General features: G+C 34.3%; 3 protein-coding genes, 1 long non-coding RNA gene and 1 pseudogene across 4 annotated transcripts; all 5 read left to right on the forward strand.

Annotated features, from left to right (window-relative positions):
- The first annotated feature begins 2,030 nt into the window (after positions 1-2,030).
- On the forward strand, positions 2,031-3,310 carry LOC143615967 (wall-associated receptor kinase-like 9 pseudogene; annotated as a pseudogene).
- Positions 3,311-3,943: 633 nt separating this feature from the next.
- LOC143615969 (uncharacterized) lies at positions 3,944-4,695 on the forward strand. The gene is made up of 5 exons (XR_013150573.1): positions 3,944-3,979; positions 4,058-4,108; positions 4,183-4,396; positions 4,473-4,571; positions 4,652-4,695. It is a non-coding gene; the product is annotated as an uncharacterized LOC143615969 (long non-coding RNA).
- A 779-nt stretch (positions 4,696-5,474) lies between these two features.
- Positions 5,475-6,299, forward strand: LOC143615961 (uncharacterized). Its single transcript, XM_077088941.1, has one exon. It carries the CDS (start codon positions 5,475-5,477, stop codon positions 6,297-6,299), a length of 825 nt encoding a protein of 274 aa, XP_076945056.1.
- A 10,370-nt stretch (positions 6,300-16,669) lies between these two features.
- Positions 16,670-17,584, forward strand: LOC143615963 (uncharacterized). The gene is made up of 2 exons (XM_077088942.1): positions 16,670-16,892; positions 16,980-17,584. Exons 1-2 carry the CDS (start codon positions 16,670-16,672, stop codon positions 17,582-17,584), a joined length of 828 nt encoding a protein of 275 aa, XP_076945057.1.
- A 763-nt stretch (positions 17,585-18,347) lies between these two features.
- Positions 18,348-19,432, forward strand: LOC143615964 (uncharacterized). Its single transcript, XM_077088943.1, has 2 exons — positions 18,348-18,587; positions 18,785-19,432. Exons 1-2 carry the CDS (start codon positions 18,348-18,350, stop codon positions 19,430-19,432), a joined length of 888 nt encoding a protein of 295 aa, XP_076945058.1.
- Positions 19,433-20,104: the final 672 nt, after the last annotated feature.

Raw genomic sequence — 20,104 nt, forward strand, 5'->3', positions numbered from 1 at the left:
GGGAATTTTTGCCGGAAAATATCACCAGAATTTCCCCCGAAATTAGTCGTTGGAAAAGACACCTGAAAAAGCACAACGAAAAAACACTATGAAAAATGCAATGTAAAAAACACAATGGTAAAACACAATTATAGTAAAACGCAATTTGTAAAAAAGCCAACTAATTTTTTTTATTTTTATATAGCAATATGGTACTCGTATAAAAAATAAAAAAACACTTGTTATTATGGTGATATTATTATTATTTTTTTAAGATGTCATATAAAAAAGTTATTGACTTTTTAAAATAAGAAGGGAATTGACATATGTCTTGTATATGGGAGAGAAATTCAAAAAATATGTTATTCCTATTATGCCATTTCTTTTATGTAACACATAATTTCACCCATAAACTAATCTAAACCATCAATGTTCAAAATCAATGGACTAGATTACCTCTTATCCTTCGACAAAAATCATACTCCCTATTATAATCTAACCCGGTATATGAAATCATAATTATTTTTATCTTCCATGTATCAAATAACTCAAAATCTTCAACATATGACGGTAGCACCACATGACCCATACACATAAAATCAGAACTTATGACTAATTTGGCATCTACCTATACTAATAAACAAAAAATAATAATGATGATGTGTCCTAATCACATTCATTTCTAACTTTTATTTCCCTCCTATTCTTCTAATCTATACTCTTCTTAATCCATGGGTCATGGTTTAATTGGTATGACCCATTAGTTGTAACCCATATGCAAAAACATGCATTAAATATAATTTAAATCATACTAAGTTTTACTAACCCGTTACATCTAATTTTACTATTAGATATAGAATGTTTAGCCATGATTTATTTAAAAAGCATATAAACTATTGAATCTACCTATCTACCTATACTAATAAATAAAAATAATAATAATGATGTGTTATAATCACATTCAATCTTAACTTTAATTTCACTCCTATTTTTCTAATCTCTACTCTCATTAATCCATGCTATTCATGGGTTTAATTAGTATGACTATTAGTTGTAACCCATATGCAAAAACATGTATTTAATGTAATTTAAATCACACTAAGTTTTATTAACATGTTACATCTAATTTTACTACTTATAGAAAGTTTAACCATGATTTATTTAAAAAACATATAAACTATTGAATATCTAGAATAAGTTTAAAATCAAACATTGAATTATTAAATTAGGTAAATAATGATTTACGAACTATTATCATATAATAATTAATGACCTATGTTTATAATATATATTAATTATATGTGTACTTAAAATTTCGTCGAATAAATACAATATTTATAAACTTACAATTTGTAAAACATTATTTAACTTACATTTGTATTGATTATATAAAACATCTTTAATATGTTTAGGTAATCACCAATATTTGCTTTTATGTCATCTTAAAACATTATTTCAATTTTCGAAAATATAAAATTTAAATATGTAACATTTGAAGTGTGTGTGATAATATTAAAATTAATCTATAAATTCAAAAGAAAATTTCTAAATTACGTATAATTAAATACCTAAATTTCTGTCATTTAACAAATTCCATGTAATACACGGGTTTAAAAGCTAGTATATGATATATTCAAAGATTTAACTATTAACTTTGCTACACACAGCATATGCTCTTGAGAGTGAAAGGTGAAACCCCGCTGCCTGTGTGGCATCACATTTTTACATTTTACACTACCGCAACGGACGGCGTTAATTTGAAACTTTATTTCTTATATAGTTTTAATTTTTGTCAACATAAGCCTTTCACTTTATAAATTCTGAAGGCCCACAAACTTAAAATTCTTTACTTTTACTTCCTGGTCGTGTCTTGTGGTAACTTCATAAACCCTTGGATCTCTAAACAATTGAAAGGTCTATATTTGATTTGAGATTTCCCTGGCCGTATATCTTACGGAAACTTAAACTTTATAAATTTATATTACTTACATTGTAACCACAAAGACTTTAAAGTTTAAAAAACATGAAGCCCCTCGATTAATACTTCAATTATGGCTACTTCTAAGAAAGTTGCGCTATTTAGAATATCAAAACAAAGTAAAACATAACTACTTACTAGCGACTCATTTTGTATTGGCCTTAATCAGGTGTTAGCATTAGCATCGGTGCACTTTTTTTGGTTGCTATTAGCTACGTATTGTACAAAGTGATCAAAAAGACAAAAGAAAGGAGGCGAAGAAAGAAATTTTTTAAACGCAACGGTGGTTTACTTCTAAAACAACAAGAAGAAGCTGACCCGTCTCTAGTTGATAAAACCATCCATTTTGGATCACGTGAGTTGCAGAAAGCCACTGACAACTTCAATGATAATAGAATTATTGGGCGAGGAGGTCAAGGTACGGTCTATAAAGGGATGTTGGTGGACGGAAGGATCGTGGCAGTCAAGAAATCAAAAATAGTCGACGAAAGTCAATTACAACAGTTCATCAATGAGGTGGTCGTTCTTTCCCAAATCAATCATAGGAACGTCGTCAAATTATTGGGATGTTGCCTAGAGACAGATGTCCCTCTCCTTGTTTCCGAGTTTATTCCAAATGGTACATTGTATGATAGACTTCACTAATGAAACTCATGAGTTCCCAATATCTTTGGACATGAGATTACAAATAGCTACTGAGGTCGCTGGAGCACTTGCTTACTTGCATTCTGCAACTTCCATTCCAATATACTACAGAGACATCAAAACCACCAATATACTTTTGGATGACAAATACAGGGCTAAAGTTTCTGACTTTGGAACTTCAAGGTTTGTCACAATAGATCAAACTCATTTAACTACCTTAGTCAAAGGTACGTTTGGCTACCTTGATCCCGAGTATTTTCAGTCTAGCCAATTCACTGAAAAGAGTGATGTCTATAGTTTTGGAGTTGTTTTAGTTGAACTATTAACCGGAGAAAAGCCAATTTCCTTAACTAGATTTGGTGAAAATAGAAGTTTGGCTACATACTTTATGTTGGCTATGGAAGAAGGGCGTGTTATGTCTATTTTTGATGCAACGGTGCTTAAAGAGGGCACTAGGGATGAGCTTCTAAGTGCAGCTAACGTAGCAATGCGATGCTTAAACTTGAATGGGAAATTCAGACCAACAATGAAAGAAGTTGCTACAGAGTTAGACACCATACGAAGGTCGCACATTCCCTCTACGGTCCAAACAAATACCAGTTTCATGGTGTATGGGGAGGAACTATCAATGCGAACTTACGGTGAATCATCATCAACAGTCTTGAGTTTTAATGATAGCTTTAGTCTGTGATGTAAAAAGCTTATGTTTTTATTGTTTGGTAAACTTTTGTTATATAGTTTCAGGACATGCAATAGAATTTAAGTTTATATAAACACAAACGGGTTAGTTTTGGAAAGCAATGTCTTTCATTTTTCTATATACACACTCACTTTAATTTTCTTCTAATAGTAGATATGTGTGCATTCTGTTTGGAGTCTGGGTCATATGGGCAGTGGTCAAACTTCGTTCTCTTTTGTTTCTTCTCGGTGATTTTGTATAGGTTTCATATTAAAATTCTCTGACATGGTGGTGTTGATTATCTATATTATATCTGTATCTATATTACATTATAGGCAACTTTTCATCTTCCATTTTTCATAAGACGCCGTGATATTTATGACCACTGGCGCTTGTCCGCTTTTACGGCCAGTTCTCTCTTGTGTCAGGCGACGATTGAGAATGTCAACGGATAATCGATTGAATGAAAATAATGTGATCATTATCTTATAGGTCTAAAACCCTTGGATTCAATCAACACTCTTACACTCCATGTTCCGGGATAGATCCTCTAGATTATTTCGTCCTCTAGGGTTTCGAGTTCTCGATCTCACAGTTAGGGTTTCCGATTGAGAGTGTTTTGATTTCTGATGGAGGCGGCCGCTACTGTCGCTGTCGCACCACGGAAAGAATGGCGTGCTGCTTCCGATCACAACCAGGTCTATTCTATATTCATTCTAATTAATTTTTACTCTATCCCTAGCAATTCTTAATATTATACTTCTTTTCACTATTAGGATTTGGACCGTGCCAAATTAGGGCAAGGCGACAAGAGACTTATTTACGAGGTAAAATAAAATTACTGTGGATTTGTTTATTAGCAACAGGGAAATAACGTGAGTGTGATTTGTTGATTGTTGAGGTGCACCGGCCTTTGAGCGACTTTTGTCCGATTGCTGCTGTCGTTGGAGGTGCTGATCATGAGGTGCGTACTGATGAAGTTGTGAAACAAAGAGAACGGCTTCAGCACTTAGAGCTTAATCTCAAAGCTCAAATTTTAGCTAGATCAAATGGAGATGCAGGAACGCTTTGATTCTCAAATTAAAGAGAAAATTGATTCGAATGTCAAACTTTAGGTGTATTGGGTTATTTTAATTGGACTTTTGTGCTTTATTTACATGCTAACTAGAATGTTTATGTTTATGTATAAAGGAACAACTACATGAAAGAGAAAAGGCTATAATGGACTTATAAAGAACTGTGGATGATAAAGATAAAGAGCTCCATGTGATTACGTTGGAACATGAAGCGGTATGTGCTTAGACGTTGGTTAACTGTCTGTCATACTTGTTTATTATTATATATATAGTTGCTGTTCGGCGTTTTTACAGGCATGGGCTAAAGAGGACCTTGTACTTGAGCAAAATAAGGAACTCCAACTTATCGGTATAATTTTTAAATCTCAACTCCCTATTGTATTAAACACAACTTTTTGGGCATCTACTAATTATTAAGTTTGATGATTGTAATCTGAGTTGTGGTATATGTATTTACAGGAGAGAACGTGATAATTCTGAAGCTGAAAGGGCTCAACATCTTCAAAAAATCCATGAATTACAAGAACATGTTCAAGAAAAGGAAAGATAGTTCTTAGAATTGTAGGATCATGTACTCTATATGTTTGTTATTTGATTGATTCTGTAATATATAAAATGGTGCACCAAACATCCTATAGTTTATTATTTGATGATTATGGTTCGATTTATTTTCTCTTAGTGAATTTTTATTGTAATTTATGCTATCTTTTGCAGCATAGAGTGAAGAAAAGTGATTCATGCACGTGCTAATATGAAGGCTAGTTAACGTTTGTTTTACTTTGATTAAGTCAAGTTTGTTAAAGTCCTGATCTTATGTTATCAGTTAAGTCCTTTCCTATTTTCTAGTTTAGATCCATTGTAAATCTCTCTATTTAAGAGAGTCTTTCATTGTTGATGTAATTCAAGTTTATCAATAATAAAACCCTAGCCTTCAAAGTCTATCATATCATCCTTAATACTCATCTGATATCCATCAAATTTGGTATCAGATCAAGGTTCTCGATCCTTTATCATTCTCATCCCTTACCCTATGGCTGATCATACCAGCACTCTTCCAACTGCTGCTACTCCAATTCCCATATTCAAAGGATAAGGTTATGAATATTGGAGTATACGTATGAAGACGATCTTAAGATCTCGTGACCTTTGGGACCTGGTTCAAGAGGGTGTTGATGAGAAAGTGAAAGATGCCGCAAGACTCAAGAATGCTCAGAAACGTGATGCCCATGGAATGGCTATCATTCAACAAGCCGTGCATGATCAATTGTTCTCTAGGGTTGCAGCAGCTTCCATGGCCAAAGAAACGTGGGAGATTCTTAAGATGGAATTTGAAGGAAATTCACAGGTTAAAGCTATGAAATTGCAGGGACTCAGGAGAGACTTTGAGAATCTCTCCATGAAAGAAGGTGAGCCCATTGGCGACTACTTTGGGCGTGTTATGGCTCTTGTTAGCCAGAAAAGGGCATTTGGAGAAACCATTGGCGACCAAACAGTGGTTGAGAAGATACTTAGGAGCTTAACTCCTAAGTTTGATTATGTTGTGCCATCAATTGAGGTGGCATATGACCTGTCCACTCTCACCCCAGTCAAACTCATGGGGTGTTTTCTATCTCAAGAGGAAAGAATTAACAGTAGAATCCCTGAGAAGAAGAATGGAAGTGATGAACATGCCCTTCAAGCAATGCATGATTCCAGGGGTAATGGGTTAAGAGGCAGAGGCCGACTCTCCTTTAGGGGAAGAGGCCGAGGAAGAAGCAGCCAAGATAGATCACTAGACAAGTCCAAGATTCCTCATTGTACCCATTGCAACAAATATGGGCATTTTAAGAAAGATTGTTGGTACAACGATGAGCATCCGCTAATATTGCCAAAGAAAAAGATGAAAATGAGGAAGCTGAAGAAAGACTATTCATGGCAATCACTAATGATAAGTTTGTCATAGTAAATGAAACTAAGAAAAGGAGTAACAACAACACTCTTTGGTTCTTAGATTCAGGAGCTTCCAATCATATGACTGGCTGCAAAGAGATTTTCACTCAACTTGATGAAGGCTTTCAGATGATGGTTCGATTAGGAGACATGGAGGAGCTAACAGTTCATGGAAAGGGAACAGTGAAGATTGAATCATCAAATGGTAATTCTAGATTATTAGATGATGTTTATTATGCTCCTTGACTTGGTTATAATTTGATGAGTGTGGGACAACTTATGAAAAAAGGGTACTCATTGTTGTTTGATGATGACCAATGTGTCATTAAAAGTAAATCCACTGGCTTAACTTTAATGGTTGTCCCAATTCAAAACAATAACATGTTTTTGTTGGATGCCAATAAGTCAAGAACAAACACCAACTCTTCTGATTCTCCTATTGACGAAGTTTCAATGCTTTGGCATAAAAGATATGGCCATTACCACTTCCAAAGCTTGAAACTTCTTCACGACAAGAGAATGGTGTTTGGTTTACCCACTATTCAACATGCTGAAAAATGTCAAGACTGTGTTGTTGGTAAGAAAAATAGATAATCATTTCCGTATAAGTCTTGGAGAGCCACAAGGAGACTACAGATAATCCACACTGATCTTTGTGGAGCCATGCAAGTGCCTAGTCTTGGAGGTAGTTATTATTATCTACTTTTTATTGATGCTTATACAAGAATGTGTTGGGTGTATTTTGTAGCTAACAAGTCAGATGCGTTTGCTAAGTTCAAAATTTTTAAGCTTATGGTTGAAAAAGAAGGAGATGCCACAATCAAAGTCTTAAGATCTGATAGAGGAGGCGAATTTTGTTCCAATGAATTCAACGAGTTTTGTGAAAGCCATGGCATAAAAAGAGAGCTCACTGTTCCCTACACCCCTGAGCATAATGGGGTGGTTGAAAGAAAGAATAGAACTGTAATGGGCATGGCTAGAAGTATGTTGAAGCAAATGTCTCAAAAACAGTGGCCACTGCTATCTATCTCATTAACATTGCTACTACAAAGGCTGTAAGAAATCAAACTCCGTATGAAGCTTGGTACAATAAAAGACCCTCGGTGCATCATCTAAGAGTGTTTGGGTGTGTGGCTCATGCCTTGATTCCTTCTCAATTCAGAAAGAAGCTTGATGACAATACTGAATAATGCATATTTATTGGGTACTCCCAACAAAGCAAAGGGTATCGTCTCTATAACCCTCTCACAAAGAAATTTCTTACACGAAGAGATGTGACCTTCATTGAGAAAGAAAAGTGGCAATGGGAAACCTATGCAACTCAACACCCTCATGCCTACATTGATCCTTTTCCTATTGAACCTGAAAACATTAATCAACCTTCTAGCCCTACACAAGACTCATCTACTCAGCCTTTTACCAATCAAAATCACTCAACCTATTCTAACAACCAACCTAATTCTCATACTGCCACACCCAGCTCCACAAATCACAATACTCAAACCACTGTAGCCTCTCAAACTCATGACTCTCCTACTTCAGCAGCTTCATCCAATCACCCACAACCTAACACTACAACTCCTTCTAGTCACAATTTATCCTACTCTCCATCACCTCCTCCCTAGCAAAAACCTCTTGATGATGTATATGCTCAATAAAAAGAAGTAGAAACTGCCTATGAAGAATATGACTTCTATACATGTCAATTTGCCTTGAATGTTGCAGACCTTACAAACTATGATGAGGCAGCTCACTTGAAGCACTGGCAGGAGGCTATGGCTGCTGAATTAAAAGCTATAGAGAGAAATGAGACCTGGAAGCTGGTAAAGCTTCCCCAAGGCAAGAATTTGGTGGGCTTAAAATGGTTGTTTAAAACAAAAGTCGGTCCTGATGGGAAGATTCTTAAGCACAAAGCTAGGCTGGTTGCTAAGGGATACTCCTAGCAACAAGGGATAGACTATCAAGAGACATTTGCACCTGTGGCTCGGTTTGTAACTATAAGGGTGGTTCTTAGTGTGGCAACTCAAATGGGGTGGAAAGTGCATCATTGGACGTAAATCTGCCTTTCTCAATGGTAATTTGACTGAAGACATCTATGTTGAGCAACCACAAGAGTATGTTGTGAAAGGAAAGGAAGAGTATGTTTATAAATTACATAAGGCCTTATACGGCCTTAAACAAGCTCCAAGAGCATGGTACTCAAAAATTGATGGTTACTTCATCAATAATGGGTACAAACGAAGTGAAAGTGAATCTACTCTTTATGTGAAGTCTGGTGATAATGTAATGTATGTGTGCCTGTATGTTGATGACATAATCTGCACTAGTCCTTGTAGCAGGCTCATTGCAGATTTCAAGAAGGGCATGAACGAGATGTTCGAAATGACTGATATGGGTCTATTAAAGTTCTTCTTAGGACTAGAAATCAAACAAACTAAGCATGGTTTGTTTGTGGGGCAACAAAAGTATGCTTTAGGGCTGCTCAAGAAGTTCGGATTAAAATATTGCACGGCAGAAAATACTCCTATGAATCCAAGTGAAAAGCTAATGTGTGAAGATCAGGCTGATAAAGTTAATGCTGCAAGTTATAGAAGCTTAATTGGTGGTCTAATTTATTTAACTCACACAAGGCCCGATCTGGCCTATGTAGTGAGCATGGTTGCTAGATACATCAATCTCCATCAAAACTGCATTTTGGGGCTGCTAGAAGAATATTAAAGTATGTTGCAGGAACTTCAACTTTTGGTCTTTGGTATGCTAAAGGTATTAAGATTGAATTGGTCGGGTTCACTGATAGTGACTGGGCTAGCTGCGTTGATGATAGGAAGAGTATATCAGCCCATGTGTTTAATCTTGGAAGCGGTGCAATCTCATGGAGCTCTAAGAAATAGGCTACAGTTGCTCTCTCTAGCATTGAAGCAGAATACATTGCCTCTACTGCTACTACTGCCACATGCCAAGCAATTTGGCTAAGAAGAATTCTTGCTGATCTTGGGTTTGAACAAATAGAAGCTACAGCTATGTATTGTAACAATCGGTCTACTATAAACTTAAGCAAGAATCCTGTAATGCACAGTCGCTCAAAACATATTGAACTCAAGTATCATTTTATTCTTGAAATGGTGGCTCAAGAACAAGTGAAGCTGGTTCATTGTAATACTCATGAGCAACTTGCAGACGTGCTGACTAAGTCCCTCTCTCGAGAAAAGTTTGTCTACTATCGGTATCGGCTTGGAGTAATGGAACATGAATCAAGGGGAGGTGAAGAAAAGTGATTCATGCACGTGCTAATATGAAGGCTAGTTAACGTTTGTTTTACTTTGATTAAGTCAAGTTTGTTAAAGTCCTGATCTTATGTGATCAGTTAAGTCCTTTCCTATTTTCTAGTTTAGATCCGTTGTAAATCTCTATTTAAGAGAGTCTTTCATTGTTGATGTAATTCAAGTTTATCAATAATAAAACCCTAGCCTTCAAAGTCTATCATATCATCCTTAATACTCATCTGATATCCATCATAGAGTTGCTCAAGAAACTATCCTATATAAAGATGAACAAATAAGGGAAGCACAAGCTTGGATTGCAAGAGCTCAGGAGATGTATCCTTTGTCAACTACAAATCACTTGTTGCAAGCCGAACTGAGAGAACGCACAGAACAATACAATCAGCTCTGGCTTGGTTGCCAGAGACAGGTTTGTTAATTTATCTAAGCAATGATTATGGTTTATACTCAGATAGTTATAGCTGGTTGTTTACGTAACGTGAATGTTATTCATGGTTATTTGCTAAATATCACTATTAGATAAACACATTTTTTTGAGTGACAAGTTTACTTGTGAAATGTGAACAGACAATTTTTCCTTTCTTATTTATTCAAACGAGTCGCATGTGTCAAATGAATAGAAAGTCTCCGCATATTTGTTTTTAATATATATAGCCTCTTACAATCGTTTTTTTTTTTTTTCTAAAGATTTAAATTATTAAACATATTAGGTATTTACATAATGGATATGACCTCTTAAATTATTTTTTATTTGAAGAATTAGATTATTGTAGTAACAGTAATGATATAAAACGTTAACCTATTGAAAAAAATGGGCCACTGTTTTTGGGTTAGTTCTTACTTGACTGAGTTGTTTTCCATCAGACAGTGGATATTGACACACATTGTTGATCACGAGTTGAGATTAAGTAAATAATTCATCTTTATTGCTTAACAATACTCAATAGTTAGTACTAGACTACTTTATGGTAACATTTATTATGGTAATTTGTGTTAATTTTCTGAGATGGAGAGGCTTCATCTTCACACACTACAACAGCTTGAGAGTGAGTTATCTGAGGCAAGAGAAAGAAGTGGAAATAAATCAAGTGGTAAATCAAATAAATGTAAAGGAAGCATCTCATTTTGTGCATATTAAACCCCTAGATCCAGGCCATCCATTTCCGTCAAACTTTTGGAGCCCCTCCTCTCACCACCACCACCTCCTCCTCATCTGTCATAGGCATCGCACATTCATAGTGTAAATTTCTCTTCCGATCATCTAAATTCTCAAGGTACATATGCATTTGTAATTCTATAAGATACTTTGTTTGTTTTTGTGTTTAATTATTTATGTATGGGTGTATGAGTCTGCTTGGATCAGTTTTGGGCTAAACCAAAATCTGAAAATTCAGTTTTTGCATTTTGAAAACCGTTTGGTTTTCACAATGGGTTCGTTTTTTATGAAATGAAGATGTAATTGTGGGTTCTATTTGCTTGACATCATAAGATTAGTTGTGATCCATTTGGGAATGTGTTTTAGTCAGTTTGGATTAGTTTTTGGCTGAACCCATATCTGAAAATTCAATTTTTGGATTTGAAACCGTTCGGTTTCGGTTTTCACAATAGGTTTGGTTTGGTTTTAGTCTGTTATTTGAGCGTTTGTTCCTGAAACTTTAGGTCTAAAACTTTATTACCTAACAAGAAATGGACTATCACACATATGAGTTTGAGATTTTGGGCTACACTAATTATCATATTTGATACCCGGTATAAAGATTGTTTAAAGAACATCAAGTTGAGTTTATTTACTCCAAGGTTGACCAGACATATAGTAAAAAGTAGTCAAGTTTGACTTTATGCCCTTCATTTTGATTTTATACTTACAAATAACTAACTAAAACTTATTTAAAAATTAAATATTTACATTTTTTTTGATTTTCTAGATTCTATTTTTTTAATTTGTTGGATTCTAAAGTTAAACTTTAGGTATAAATTATTATTTTCCCAAGGATTAACATGCAAAATTCAATTCGGTTTTTGCAAAAGAGAAACATAAAACCAAACTGTCGGTTTTCAGTTGGGTACGGTTATTTCAGTTATTGGTCAATATCTTTCGGTTTCATGCACACCCGTTGACTCATCAGTTGGATAGTATTTGTAAAATCTCATAGATTAACTTTTTGTTTCTCGGAAAGGTTTAACCTCTACAAGCTTGCAACAAAATACACAAAATAGAAATACAACTCCAACCACAACATTAAAATTTCAGGGTGAGTTGGTTTTTTATTTGAATCAAATTTTTATTATGTTTTAAAGTAGCCATTTTTATGATGTTGTGGAGGTTGTGCTGGAGTTGACATAACATGAATCTGCACCTAATGATTGATTTTGGCCGAAGTTTACAATGAAAACAAAAGAAAAAAAAGAAAATGATAGTGACATAATACATTTCTAAGTAGAGTGAACTCACACCCACTTGCATTTTCCGACAACTTTTTTACCTTTTTAGTTGTATAAACGGTTTATGAGTGTAAATAAATGAAGTAATGTGAAAAACAATCTGCTCGAATTAAAAAGATAATAAAGCTAAACTGAGTTTAATGGGCCAAAAATTTCTAAAAGCTTATATTAACTAACGTAAACGAACAAACAAATGTAATTGTTTTCAATTCTTTAGTGTTTGTTTTGGTTCATGAAACCAGCAGTTTATGGAGAGTTTGGGTTTTAGATGATTGGTTTTAATAGATGTTAGATTAGTGTGGTTCTTATTAGATCAATATGTATAAGGTGGGCCCAATTTTTTTTTGTTGGATGGTAATTTTTTTTAAATTCTGGACTTACAATCTGGACTCAAGTTTCTTTTTTGTGTGACTTACAATCTGAATTAGTGTGTTTGTTGATGTCTATAACGTAACACGTGGGCTTATATTGTTGAGTCAGATAACAGGCCGATATTTGTTGGGTCTGTGAACTGATATCTCGTTTAATATAAAGTTAGACGTTCCAAGTATTTTGTTATGCTGAAATACTATGTTTAAGTCTCGTGGTTGCAAAAAAAACTTTCACTGCTACCTACTGAATTTCCGTAGGTCTATCGGTAGCAATCTTAGATGTTTGTTGGTGACCTTATTATGTAAATTACTTCATGGTTAGCAGCTTGACATGTGCTCAAAGATGTCACACAATACAACAAAATGCCAAGGAAAAGGAATCTTTGTGGCGGCGACATGTTGAGGACCTGCAACAAAGGCGGAATTCAGCAGTTGACCAAGATTTTGAAAAGCCTCAAGATGATAAACAGTTAGTTCAGTTGATTTTAGATATATAACACATTTAATTTCATGGTATAAGAGAACCCATGATCACCGTTAACTTTTAATATATATCCCTTGACATCTTATAAGCCTTCTTAACTGCTTGCTTATGATCTCTTAGATATTCTTTTTTTTTTTTTTGTATACTAGGTAATGGCAAAAGATATTATCATATTATTTAGTTATGTTGTGGTTAAGTTGGTTTTTTGTTCATTTTGTTTGCCTTTGTTTTGTTCTTTTTTGAACTCTAGAAACCGGGCGTTGCTAAAGAACACCTGAAAAGAAATTTTATGTAAATCCAATTCTATTGTTTGCTTCTTTTTTTGTATGATTGATTTCTTATCAGTGAAAATCTCACCCATAACAAAGCTATTGATAGGGCATGGGGAGGGTTGGATGTAGAAAAACTATCTATCTAGAAGCTGCTTCATTATATATATACGAGCAATGGAAAATCACAAAGAATTGTAAGCAGGAATTTATTATGAATAGTAACATTATCTTTAGTAGTGAACAAACATAAGTACTGCTAAGAGGTTATGACCATAATCATTTTATCATCATATTTACCTTTTCATTTTGTGTGCAATTTACAAATTATACATTTTGATGATCATAAACATTCAAACATTCAGATTTTCTGTGTTTTCTTTCATTAAAATTTGTTTATAATATTTGTTAGTGATTAAAACTTAGTCAATTGTGTGCTCGCCTTGCAAATTGTCATGTGTAGACGTTAAATACTCAGCACCCTCTTTGTCACATTACCCTTGTTTTTACTCAACCTACACAACATATGTCTTAACCTACAGCAAACTACGGTACCTTAACAAACCGTAATGATGACATCGAATTTCCGTCACTTCTCCGCCACAAACCTTACTCATACTAACCTAATCCTCATTGGGTTCCCGCTGCAACGCGCGGACACACCTACTAGTCACTAGTAAAAAGCTGATGCTTTTCCGACAAAAAAATAGTAGGTAAATTATTGGAACCATATAATAGCGACAAAGTACCGACTAATATCATTTGTTGGAAAAACACTCCTAGGAAATATTTTTCCGACTAATTTCCCATTAATATTCCCACAAAATATCAACAACCATGTTTGTCGCTAAATTTCCGACAAACTACCGAGAATAAGATTGTTAGATTATTCCCATCATTTGGCGAGAAACTAGTCACGAATCAAAATTTTATTAATATGTTTCTTTATTCATTAATCATAAAAATTTAGTAATCATAATAGAGAAACTAGTCACAAATCAAAATTTTATTAATATGTTTTTTTATTCATTAATCATAAAAATTTAGTAATCATAATAGTTAATTTGATTTCATTTCCGACAACCTTACGACAAATTATTTTATTTAAATATAAAACTATTTTAATTGTACAAACAACTTTCCGGCAAAAAAAAACTAATTTCTAATTTCTTTTTTGTTTTATTTTTACCGGTGAATTCCGGCAAATGTTAATTTTAATGTATTATTTTCCTGATAAAATTCTGACAAATATGAAACAAAAAAAGAACAAAAATCTAAATTATTTGTTCAAAAATGTTATAAACTGCTAAAATTCCAAAAAAAGCAAAAAACAAAACATGATTTAAATTAAGCAAATCTTTTACAACGATCTAACAAAATAATATATCTTTTGACTTGTCAAAATACCAAACAAAATTACATAAGTTTAACATGTACAAATACCAAACAGTCAGTAAGCTACTTATCGTCAAAATTATTCATAATTTTTTCAAATTGTTGTTGTAGTTTCTCTTGTTCAGCCCGCTCTTTTTTCCAAGTCTCTTTTCATTTGACTTTGTAACTTCTTGCTTTCGGCCCGCTCTTTTTCTGTGTCTCTTTCCATGTGTTCCAAGCGGTTTTCCAACTTTCTTTAAAAGATATAGAATTAATATATAATACATATTAATCTACAAACTATAACGCCAATAAAGATGCCAACGGGCCATTTTATAACATGATCATACTGTCATGCTAATCAAATACTAGCAGAATCACCCAATTTGGAGATTCAGGCATTGACTAGTTTCAAGAGATATGAAAGTCAAGTTGTTGTGGTATCCGAGCAAGTTGACCAAAGTTCAAATTAATTTACAAACTATAACGCGAATAAAAATCCTAACGGGTCATTTTAAAATATGATCATACTGTCATGCCAATCAAATGCTAGCAGAATCACCTAATTTGGAGATTCAGACATTGACTAGTTTAAAGAAATATGAAAGTCAAGTTATGATGGCATCCGAGCAAGTTGACCAAAGTTCAAAACAACTAGCTGATGCAAATTAATATGCCTAATAGTATAGACAACAAGTGCAAATACCATTAGATGGAAATTCTATTGTTATTTTTAAATTATTTTTTTAGCTCTCTTTTTGTAGCTCTATATAAATAAAAAATTAACATAAACAAATAACTATATAAGTTAAACTAAACAAAACAATCTATTATCTATAAGTGAATTTGGCATTGTGTAAAAATAAAGACAATGGTGGCCCTGATTTAAACAACAAATTACAATGGCGCCCCTATCAATTTTAAACAATAGATGACAATGGTGTCCAATTTACACTGTAGTTTACCAAAAATACATTGCCTTATAGCTTACACTAGGAAATCATAGGACTAAAATAGGTGCATGTCAAACCTACAATTTACCACCTACAAACTGAGGTCATGTTCATTTGACCTTTAATGTAAACAAAAAGAATTCACATACCTAATAAATATCTAACAAATATGAAAACAACCCTAAAATACATAAACCTCAAAAAATATATATGTTTGACTTAATAATAATAATAATAATAGAAACAATAATAGTAATAGTAATAATAACAATGATACCTCCTTTGACTATTGAGCATCCTCAATAACATGATTGTGTACAACGCATATGTTGAAGTTATCAACATATGCGCCGCATAACATGTGTGGCGCATATGTTATACGCCACAACATATGCGTCGCCTACAACATGTTATACGCCACAATATATGCGTCGCATATGTTGTAGTATGTATATAGTTTGTTTGTTTCATTTGTATGGTAATTTTTGATTCTGAAGTAATAATATTCTCTCTTTCCTTTTTCCTATTTTCCGTTCGTGTCATCATTTATATGATTACATGGTATCAGAGCATGGATATTAAGACCAGCTCTTCATTTTAAACCGTGTTTTTCAATATTTTCTTCAGTTTTTCTCTCTTCACCAGCTGTTTTCTCTTGTTTCTTAAACTTTTGATCATTATCTTCGTAATGTTACTCTATTTCAGCTGGTTTTCATCTCGTTTCTTCCATTAATATCTTTTTTGTCATCTCTTTCTCATATTTTTTTGAAGTTTTCACCGTCAAAATTCAATCATACTCTCTCAGAATGTTCGTTTATTGTTCCTGAAACTTTTCTCAAAGTTTCAAATCTATTCTCTTTGTTTTTCACTCTTTTTCGGCCAATTTTCTTTTCTTTATACTTACACGCCGCATAAGTCTCTAACTTATATGGCGCATAAGTTCAACTTCCACATACTTATACACCGCATAAGTTTACGCGGCGCATAAGTTTTTTTTTCTTCCTTGTTCAGCGTATAAGTCTGCTTTTATTCAAACGTTTTAGTTTGTTTTTCCGTGTTTTTCTTATGGAAGCCCAAAAAACTTCTTTTGTTCAAAACATCACTATTGATTCTTCAAATCCTCTTTACCTTCATCCGTCTGATCACCCTGGCATAATTCTGGTTTCAAAATTTTTTTACGGAAGCGGTTTTGGAGCCTGGAAACGAGCAATGACTATTGCTCTTTCCGCTAAGAACAAACTAGGCTTCATCAATAACACTGTCATCATGCCAGCTAATCAACCACATCTTGTCTATTGGCAAAGATGCAATGATATGGTGATATCATGGATTCTCAACACTCTGAATCATGATATTCGTGATAGTGTTTTGTATGCCGAAACATCTCAAATCCTTTGGAATGAGCTTGACTCTCGATACGGCCAGGCAAACGGTGCCAGAGTTTATCAACTACAAAAGAACCTTTGCCAAATCTCCCAAGGAAGTAGTGACTAGTGACATTGCTACTTATTTTGCTAAGATAAATCCAATTGGGACGAATTGAATGCTGTCAACTCTATTCCTTCTTGCACGTGTGGGGCTGCTCACGCCTTTGCTAAACGAGAAGAGGATCTAAGGCTAATTCAGTTCCTTTTCAGACTGAATCCGAGCTATGATATGATCAGAAGCAATATTTTGATGATGCAGCCCCTTCCCTCTATTGATCGTGCTTATAGGATCTTGATGCAAGATGAAAAAAAGATAGAGATCCACACCACCACCACTGATTTCACCGCATCCTCTGCTTCTATGCATGCAAATACTGGAGGACCTGTCACTGGTGGAATTGGAGAAAACATAAGAACTTTGGTGTGTACGCACTATAAAAGGAATGGGCATTCAGTGAGCAAGTTCTATAAGTTAATTGGTTTTCCAAAAGACTACAAATTTGCTAAAGGCAAGAAGTTTTCTAACCTTGCTGAGGAACAAGGAAAAGGTGATAAAAATCAATCTGATCAGCAAGGGATCACTCAGCAACAATATCATGACATGATGGTTTTGTTACAGGAAAACAAAATTCAAACTGGGCCTTCAACTACTTATGCTGCTAACAATGCTACAACTATCAATCATGATTCTTTATGAGGTATAACGTCTTGCAATTCTTCAAAATTTTCTTCCAAATGGATTATTGAGACTGGTGCAAATGATCATATGTGTCATGATCAAAATTTGTTTTCAAGTGTTTTCTTTCTCAAAAATCCTATTTTCATCACTCTTCCTAATGGCACAAGTGTTAGTGTTCATCATTATGGGATTGTTCCTTTAATGATAAACTTTCTTTATCAAAAGTTCTTTTAGTACCACACTTTAGAAATAATATTCTTTCTGTTTCAAGATTATGTTCTGATACTGATGGTATTGTTTTTTTCTTTAAAAACAATTGTGTTTTACAGGCCCATTCTCTGAAGAGCCCTCTAGTTCTTGGTGAAATGCTGAATGGTCTCTATTTTCATGAGGCAACCAAGACTTTTGCTAATAGTTCTTTTCTTTTCAATAAAGCTTGTAATTCTGTTGTAACCGGTGAAACTTGGCATAATCGTCTAGGACATTTGCCAATTTACAAATTCAAACAATTACCTATCATTTCTAATGCTTCTTTCAAATCTATCCAGCATTGTGATATTTGTCCTAAGGCAAGACAACATAAATTACCTTTTCCAATTAGCTGTACATCAACTAGCAAAATTTTGAGCTAATTCATATTGATGTTTGGGGGCCTTATCATAAGCTACATATAATGGTTTTCGATATTTTTTAACCATTGTGGATGACTATAGCAGAAACTTTGACACATTTGCTTTCCACTAAAAGCAATGCATTTCCCATCCTTCAATCTTTCATTGAAATGGTTAGCAATCAATTTGGCTCCATTGTGAAATGCATTCAGTCTGATAATGCTTTTGAATTAGGGACCGGGTTAGTTCAACATGCTTACTTATTGAGTAAAGGCATTATTCATCAGACTACTTATGTAGATGTCCCTCAACAAAATGGTATTGTTGAACAAAAGCGTAAACATTTGCTTAAGACTTCGAGAGCTCTAATGTTTCAATCTAAACTTCCTGTTCAGTTTTGGGGTGACTGTGTTTTAACTGCAACACATTTGATCAATCGTTTTCCACTGGAATTCTTAACAATAAAACCTCATATGAGGTTTTAACATGAAAAATTCCTTCTTATTCTCACATGCTTTCTTTTGGTTGTCTTGCTTACGCTTCCATTTTGAGTCATGGATGAGACAAATTCAAACCAAGGATTGTTCCTTGTGTTTTTCTGGGGTAGCCTCTTGGTAAAAAGGCTTACAGATTATATGATCTTGACACAAGCAAGGTCATCATATCAAGAGATGTCGTTTTCTTTGAAGCTTTATTCCCTTCGATCACCAACTCTAAAGAAAGCTTCGTTTTTCCATTTATTGACATCATCAATCAATTTTTTGATGATCCTTCTCCATCTTCCACTTCTACTCCGAATCCCGACTCTGTTTCTTCTATTCCTGTTCCTTTTGATACTTTTGTTCCCCCTTCTAATGATCCACCTGTTAGAAGGTCTTCCAAAACTTCTGTTCCCCCTTCTTATTTGAATGATTATGTTTGTAATCACTCTGATCCTTCTCATCCATGTTTCCACACTATCACTAATTCGTTCTCTTCTTCTGCTTCTTGTTCTTCCTCTCAACTTCTTCCTTCCAGTCAATCTCTCATCACAGCAATATCTGATTTACATGAGCCTACTTCGTATAAAGAAGCTGCAACTATTCCTGCATGGCAAGATTCCATGAAAGCAGAGTTTCAGGCTCTTGAAAATACTAATACTTGGGTTGTTGTTGATATTCCTACTGGAAAAAGGCTATTAAAAGCAAATGGGTGTTTAAAGTTAAACACAGAGCAAATGGCACGGTTGAGCGTTGTAAAGCATGATTGGTGGTAAGAGGAGATACTAAAAAAGAAGGGATTGATTATACTGAGACTTTTTCTCTTGTTATCAAAATGACCACCATTCGAAGTCTTGTTGTTGTTGCTACCAAACGAAGTTGGCCTGCTTTTCAACTTAATGTTAACAATGCTTTTCTTCATGGGGATTTGGATGAAGACATCTTTATGCTTCCACCACTTGGTATGCATCTCCCTAATCATCAAGTTCTTAAACTTCAGAAATCTTTATATGGTTTAAAACAAGATTCTTGGCAATGGTATTGAAAATTGTACACTGCATTGCGGTCAAGAGGGTATATGAGTTCCCAGAATGATCATTCTTTGTTTTCCAAATCTACGGGTTCATCAGTAGTTTATGTCGCTGTATATGTTGACGACATTCTGGTTACTCGGAACAATTTGGAAGAGATCAATAATCTTAAAACTTTTCTGGATTCTTCCTTCAAGATTAATGCTCTGGGACAACTCAATTATTTTTTGGGAATGGAGATTCTTTATACCAATAAGGGTGTTATCCTGTGTCAACTTAAATTTGCCAAAGACATGCTTTCAGAATTTGATACTTCCAGTCTTTCTATCACCAATTCTCCGTTACCTCATCATTTACACTTGAAAGCTCATGAGGGTCTTGCTATTGCTGAACGGCTGAACCTTTACAATACAAGAA

This window comes from Bidens hawaiensis, unplaced genomic scaffold (assembly GCF_021521415.1).
Source record: "Bidens hawaiensis isolate Kalapana, Puna unplaced genomic scaffold, B.hawaiensis_p1.1 tig00044939_1, whole genome shotgun sequence".
In the NCBI taxonomy this organism is placed as follows: Eukaryota; Viridiplantae; Streptophyta; class Magnoliopsida; order Asterales; family Asteraceae; genus Bidens; species Bidens hawaiensis.